Source organism: Lepisma saccharinum, chromosome 20 (genome assembly GCF_977018435.1).
Source record: "Lepisma saccharinum chromosome 20, izLepSacc3.1, whole genome shotgun sequence".
Taxonomy (NCBI): Eukaryota; Metazoa; Arthropoda; class Insecta; order Zygentoma; family Lepismatidae; genus Lepisma; species Lepisma saccharinum.
In genome coordinates this window covers 6,068,446-6,076,260 of record NC_139248.1, presented here as the reverse complement: position 1 = coordinate 6,076,260, position 7,815 = coordinate 6,068,446, and the positions used below count along the sequence as shown (strand labels likewise).

Here is a 7,815-nt window from a genome sequence, read left to right as displayed (position 1 = left end):
TGTTTCTCTCCCCCTTTCACACGTTGTCTTCCTCCCTGCAGTGAGTGCATGTTTCTTTTTAACTCTTCCATCTTTTCCCCCGGCCGTTTTAATTTCTTCTTTCCTTCATTTTCTTTTTGACTTAACTCCATCTTCTCTTCTTTGCATGTGCCTTTCTTTCGTTCCGCCTGTACCCCACTTTTTTCAGTTCATATTCCCCCCCCCCCGTGTTTTCCTTAGTCAACCATCTTCTTTTTTTTTCGTTCGAAGGACTGTACTAGAAAAAATAGTGCATACAAAGATTCATCTTCGGCCCAAAAGAGCTTTTATTTGACTAAGTTTATTTTATACTTGGAATAGGGGTGTGAGAGCAGATTGGTCCACACCTGTGCAAAATCTGTGTCCAAATAAATATGTCTGCTAAATAATAAGACACGCTTTCGGTAGCAGCAGGGGCGCCGACTTGTCAAAATTATTGGGGGGGAGGGGTGCTCTGTTCATTGAAATAAATTAATGAATGACTCACTCTCTCCCTTTTTTAAGTTTTGGCCTCAGAGTTCGGAATCTCATGAATGCAGAATATTAATTGTCCACGGATGGATATGTCACAAGTTTCGTCAACCATAATAGCAAAATATTCCCGACTTTTAATATCTGCTACCACGGAACGCAAAACAGATCTCCCTGATATATCAAAGATCTCGTTCTGAATGTCATGTGAGAGCCATTTGTAGCCCGAACGTCCCATTCACTACGTTAATTCATGCACATCGTCTTTTGAAAGTTTTTTAGTAAAAATTTTAACAATACTCATAATTACATACTTAGTATATAGTAGTAAGTCATGAGTTTTGTTGTCTCTGGTCATAGCACCCCCAAAGTTGATGGTTTAGCGGTCTCAGCCCCCCAAAGTTGAAGGTCTAGAACATTTCAAATGTGTATTTAAAGTTAAGTTCATGTGGCACAATTCAGAGTAAACTTTACAAGAAAAGCAAAAAAATACATTAAACAAAATTATTTGGGGGGGGGCTCTGCCGTCACATCGTTAACAGTGGGAGGCTCGAGCCCCATGGAGTCGGCGCCTATTGGTAGCAGTGCATATAAAATACGTTCCGCAAGAATATAGTACCTAAAAAAACTGGTCCACGATTTCAACAGTTCTGATATATTATGCATTATTATATCCCTTCACTTTCCAACTTCAAAGTTGAGAACATCCACGGAATCCTCTACGGATATTTCGTCTTTTCACGAGTCTATAAACCGTTGTTTTTTCCAAATCCACAAACAGTTTTATGTCACCTCCATTGTTCGGATAATTTATTCAAAACCTTTTAACCTTGCGGGAACTGAACTCGAAGCTTCCAACATTCCAGCTGGCCGCACGTCTGAAAGAGAAAAGGACAATGCTCGCTCAAGGGCCAGCGTGACGTCACGCGCACGGCTGTTCGCGAGCGAGGGTCCCTGGCATGGCGCATTTCTTCATTCCTCGCCAAATCGGTGAGGTCGGAGTTGGGCGCGAACACAACGCCACGCCCGACACTGGCCGTCGCAGCATGCTCTAGGACCCATCAGCAGAAGATGACAACCCGCACTGCCCTAGTAACACTAATTTTCGTGAGTAGAATTGCTTCTTTTAATCTTGTGGTGTCGGTAAAGTTGTGACGTTTCTCGTGTTGTTCTTGGCGACTGGTTTCTGACCATGGTGCAAGCTGATAATATTATTGACATTTCTGACACGGTCTGGTTCTGTCGGACGGAACCTTGTGTTTTTGCACCACTCGTCCAGGTGCTGGTTCAGGAAACTTATCGAGAATTTCGATCTCGCTAGAGGAAGGTCTTTGGAGTGTGGAGGTAAATTAGAAATTAGGCATTGGTGCAAAGTTGTACCTGTCGCAACAAATTTGTCTTTCTCCCACTACGGAGTGATAACGCTCTCGCCTTGTAAGCATGGGGGTCCCGGGTTCGATCCCCAGTGGAGGCGTCTCGCACAGTGATTCGGAACCAACTTAAACTGTAGGTTTACTCTCAATTAGCATAGCTTAGCAAACAGTGAACTTAACATATGCTGTCTCTATCCAATCACGAACTGTGCACGGATATTCGTTGCGAGTGTCTTTTCCGTCACTTATCGTCATTGTCGCGATTAGCCGCAAGTGGAAGAGAAGCGACGCTAAATAATATAAATCAAAATCTCTTCTGTGTGCGTGTGCGAATTGTTCTTTCACTCCAGGTGTGTGTTGGGGAAGGCATATATCATCTTCTGTATGTGCTCATGTTTCTCTGCATTTTCCTCCATATGTATGGATGTTCCCCCCTTTCTTTCTAAATTCCCTGCAAGTGTGTGCATATCTTTCTTCCTTTCTATACACTGGCGTTCCTATTTATTTACCTTCAGCTGGGCCCAAGGGTGGACGAAATATCTTGAAGGGTTTCTGCTTTGCTAATCTTTGGCAACTTTCTCTCTCTTTTTTCCACTTGTCTTTCAACCTCTGTTTCTTCTCGCTGTCTCTTTCTTCTTCTGTTTCTGTATCTTCTCTTTCTATTTCTCACTCTTCTTTTTGCTCTTCTCTCTTTTCCTCTGTTTCTTTCTTTCTCGCTTCCTCCCTTCACATCCTTTCTTCTTTGTTCCTGTGCTTCTCCTTCTCTTTTCGCTTCCTTTCATCTTCTGTTTCTTTCTCTCTCTTTCTCATTTGTCCCTTCCTCTCATTCCATCCATCCTTTCTCTGTTTCTATCTACCTATTCCTGTTCCGTTTCTCCATGTTTCCTATTACCCACCCTCTTCTCTACTTCTTTCTGTCTTTCTCTGTTTCTCTCTCTCTCCCTTCACTCTATCTCATTCTTCCTCCGTGTTCTGCATCACTATTTTTCTATCTATTTTCCAACCTTTTCTCTGCTTCTTCTTCCTTTTCATCTCTTCCTCTACCTGTCTTCTTTCTTCCTATACTTCTCTCTTTTGCTCTATCTTTTCTTTATGTGTTTCCATCTAGTTCTCCCTGTTCTATTTCTTCCCCTATTCTCACGGCTTGTACCTTCCTATCTCTCCCTTTTCTCTGTTTCGTTCTCTCATACTTGTTTTACTCTTTCCGTCACTTTATTATTTATCTCTTTCTATCTATCTCCTAGTTTGTCATTCTTTCTATATCATAAAATATTCTGCTTCTCATGTAGAGAAGTAAAAAAATTGCGTGCGCTCGTGTGTGTGTGTACGCATATCTCTTCTAACACACGCATTTTCCCCCTCTTTGTGTGTACGTGTCACCACTCTTTATTTCTCTCGGGACAGATTAAGCAGCAGATACGTTTTGTGACAGTTTTCACCCAGTACGTTCCAACGGTGGGTCCGCCACTGTTTTCACGGCGCTTCCTACATCCGCAATTGTTACATTTCCGTGCTTCCGGTTTCGGTGTTAAGTGACAGCTTGCAACTGGACAGGCGCAGTGTCCTTTGTGGTGTAAAGATCGTTAACTTGAAACAGCAATGCCACTTTTTAGAAGTGCGAAACCCTTCTTTTGCAGCGACTTTGCAAATAATTATATCTTTATAACGTGTGACAGTACGTCATAATTTTTCAGTAGTTATCACACCATTACTTTGACTGTTTCACGTTTATTCTTTAATCTGGAGAAAAATTCCGAAAATTGCTTTCCTGTTGGTGTGAAGCGTGACTTCAATTTTAGAAGAAAATACATGGTGGTTTGGATCCCACTTTAAACTGTAGGACCAGTCCCGATTAGCCTATCCGTGTGGACTTAAAGCAAAAACTCATACACTGAAACAAACGGACATAAATCAACTTTTTGACCTCAATACATTTTTCTGCAAATTTATTTCTTTACTGAGTTAAGCAATATTATAAGTACAGTAAAAGCTCGTTAATCCGGACTAATGCGGGGGATAAGTTGACCGGTTTAACGAAAGTCCGGATTAACTGAAATAACCTAAGAGAACAGTAGAAAGTGCATTAAAACTCCGTTTGTAGCAACAGAACACGTTTATTATGGTGTATTTAAAGGGCATAGGCCTAAATACACTATACAGTACAGTAAAATATTACGGAGCAATATGACCAATGCGATGGTTGACTTCTAGCCACATTTAAAACCTTGCATTCTGCTTCCCCCCCTTCTTTTGCTTGTCCGGATTAAGCGAAGTCCGGCTTATCGGAGTCCGAATTAACGAGGTTTTACTGTACTGCAGTATTCCCCCCCCCCCCCAGTGGTTGGTTGTCGACTTATCTACGATTGTGACTTAATAGGTGCCATTCTCTATGCTCACTGAAGACTTATACAATTTGTTTTCGGCCTTGCGATGCAAACATGAAATTGTGGACATAAAAACGAGGTGATTGCAACTTACTGATATATCGTTTGATGCCAAACCTTTCGTAAGGCTCAACCGGACCTTTGACCGCCACCAGCGAAGCCGCTTTCGAAAATTCCCTTCTTGAGAAAAACCTTTATTTTATTCCAAACTCTGAAAAATTACATCTGCTTAGAATTCGCTCTTGATGTCTATCTTGTCTCAAGTCACCAAATAATTAGCCAATTTTTAACATAGCCCCTTACGAAATTCTGGGGCACGCCACTGGTATCAGTTACTGCTTCCCGTTCTGTTTTCCAATTTCTTTTTCTATATCTTCCTTTGTTTCCGTGTCTCTTTTCTTTTTTTCCTTTTATTTCCTTTTTCTTTCTCTTTTTCTATCTTCCTCCGTTTTCTTGCATCTTTATCTCTCCTTTTTTGTTTATCAACTTTTCAATTGTGTTTTGTTTACTTCTCTTTTTCTATCTCTCTTTCTTTGTTCCCCTGCTTCTTTCCTTCCCTCTTCTTCTGCTCCTATTTCTCTCTCTCTCTCTCTCTCTTTCCGTGTTTCTTTCTTTCTCTCTTTTTCCGTATTCCTTTCTCGTATTCCCTATGTCTTTCTCTTTTTCCTTATTTTCTTCTATCTCTTTTTCCGTATTGCTTTATTTCTATCTCTCTTTCCCTGTTTCTCTCTCTTTTCCATATTTCTTTATATTTTTCCTTATTTCTTTCTTTTTTCCCTATTTCTTTGTTTCTCTCTCTTTTCCGTATTTCTTTGTTTCTCCTTTTCCGTGTTTCTTTCATTCTCTCTCTATTTCCGTACTTCTTTTTCTTTTTTCCCTATTTCTGTCTTTGTTTCCTCTTCCGTATTCCTTTCTTTCTCTATCCATTTCAGAATTTCTTTCTTTATCTCTCTCTTTCAGTTTTCCTTTCCTTCTGTTCTTCTTGTTCTCTTCTATTTCCCTTTTCTATATCTTTCTCATTATCTCCCTTTTTCCATGCCTCTTTATGCGCAATTCCAAAAATCTCTCATGTAGAATATATGGGTAAGCAGCAGGGAAGGAGCCACAGCCGCCTTCTCCCTCCTGATGGCGTCGCACCTGATTCCGGATAGGCATGAAGGTTTCACTATGCTTGTTCCTTCATCCACACCGCCGCGACAAACCTGCAGAGGTAGAGAAGCGATCTTTAGAAAAAACAAAAACGAAATACCAATCCCGCTACGAAGAATCCGTTACGGTGCTAAGTATCATTTCACTTTCAAAACGAGTGACCTACTTCGTTAAGCCAAACAGCCGTGTGATGTCACGATTTCAATTATAATTAAAATATGATCATTGGTCAAGGTCACGTGCTCAAACAGTGCAGTGGCGGACACGAGAAAGGGCCAGAAATGTTGACGTAACAGTTGGGCTGAAAAGTTCGTAAGCTGACTCATAGATGGCGTTACTAGAATTAAATCCATGTGACTTTTACTTAGTACTAACCTTCAAAAGATACGTGTATAAATTTCACAGCTGCCGGATAATTAGTTCGTGAGATATAGCATTGTGAGTGAAGCAGCTTTTGTTATAGTGAAAAAATGGATAAAACAAGAATTTCGTGTGTTAATAAAGCATTGCTTTTTGGCGAAAAAAAATACTGTTGAAGCCAAGGCTTGGCTTGATAAACATTATTCGGACTCTGCACCAGGAAAATCAACCGTTGAGAAGTGGTTTGCTAAATTTAAACGAAGCGAAATGAGCATCGAAGACGATGCACGCAGTGGACACCCCAAAGAGGCTGTTACCGACGAAAACATAAAAAAAGTCCACAAAATAATTTTAAATGATCGTAAAGTGAAGTTGATCGAGATAGCTGAGACTTTAAAAATATCAAAGGAACGTGTTGGACATATTGTGCATGAATATTTGAACATGCGAAAGCTGTGTGCAAAGTGGGTGCCGCGCGTGCTCACAATCGACAATGCACCGTGTCACAAATCAATGAAAACGATGGCAAAATTATATGAATTAGACTACGAATTGCTTCCTCATCCACCATATTCTCCAGATCTGGCCCCCAGTGACTTTTTCCTGTTTGCAGACCTTAAATGAATGCTCGCTGGAAAGAAATTTAGCACTGATGAAGAGGTAATCGCCGAAACTGAGGCCTATTTTGAGGCTAAAGAGAAATCGTACTATAAAAATAGCATCGAAAAATTGTATGACCGCTATAATCGTTGTATCGCCCTCGAAGGCAACTATATTGAATAATAAAATCGAATTTTGTCAAAAAAATATTTTTTACTATGTTAGCCTACGAACTTTTCAGCCCAACTGTTATTGTTCTGTGATTCATTTGCACCTTGGAGGATTTATATCCATCAGGGGCGTACCAAGGATTTTTGGAAGATTTTTGATCTTTGATTATAAAGCGCATTATTGGATATTTGTTAAGGGAGTGTAATACTGGAATAACAACTTCCAATGTATTTGTCACTGGTGTTAGGAAGTTACTAGTTAGTTACTTCCAAACTAGCAGTTGCAAGTAACAGTTAACTTTTTGAGCAATTCTAATTGTAACTATAAAGTAAGTATCTGTAAATGCAACAGGGAGAATCCACACCGAAGAGACACGCGACACGAGACACGTGTCGCTTGGAAGCCAACACTCAGTAATCAATGCAACCGAACAGACACGCAAGATGCACGTGTCGCATGTCGCTTACGTGTCTCTCAATACCGTGCATCGTGTCGCTTCAGTTTGTTGTTCGCGTATGCGCAGTGAATGCTTCACTCCAATGAGCTATATTTAGACTCTGGAAGAGAGCCCAACCGGAGGCCTTACAACGTGTTTGAAGCTCAAATTTGATGATATTATAAAGTATCGATATGTACAATGTTTTAACAATGTTTTAAGATTTAAACATAACGTTATTTGATGCAGTTATCGGCTGCAATTTGCCTTCAATAATTGCCTTTCGCCAATTACGACGTGACTGCTTTTATTTGAAAAAGCCAACATATGGAGGCACTTTAGTTCAAAATAGATCAGTCAAGATGGTAAAGTACCCTAGTGCATTGTTTCTCAACTGCCGGGCCGCGACCCGATACCGTGCCCTCGTATCAACTATACTGAGCAGCGCAAGGTTCTACTGAAAGTGGTTGACAACTATCATAATCCCAATATCACATTTGAGTTGTGAGTTTTCGTTTTTGAAGTCCATTTTATGCAGGACTCGACCTACAGTATAAAGTGTGACCTTCTCCGCTATGTGCCTCCCCGGTTATCGAACCCGGGATCACTTAATTACAAGGAGACGACGTTACCACTTCGTCATCCATATTTTTATATTTGTCAACAATCCTACACACGTAATCAAACTATTATTACTCTTTATGATTATGCTAGAATTTATTTATCAATATTTAATTTCATAGCTACAAGTTAATTCATGCATAAAATCTTAAATACTGTAAAGATTTACGAGGAAAATTTTTGGGCTAAGGGCATTGACTTAAAAAAATACCGGGACATGGTTTCACGAAGG

General features: G+C 40.2%; 1 protein-coding gene across 1 annotated transcript in view; it reads left to right on the top strand.

Annotated features, from left to right (window-relative positions):
* The first annotated feature begins 1,456 nt into the window (after nucleotides 1-1,456).
* Nucleotides 1,457-7,815, top strand: part of LOC146003679 (uncharacterized) — a 111,289-nt gene continuing 104,930 nt past the window's right edge. Inside the window, exon 1 of the mRNA XM_083142042.1 lies at nucleotides 1,457-1,596. Within this exon, the coding sequence (XP_082998168.1) occupies nucleotides 1,561-1,596 (36 nt within the window). The 5' untranslated portion in view covers nucleotides 1,457-1,560. The remainder of the gene's footprint in view (nucleotides 1,597-7,815) is intronic.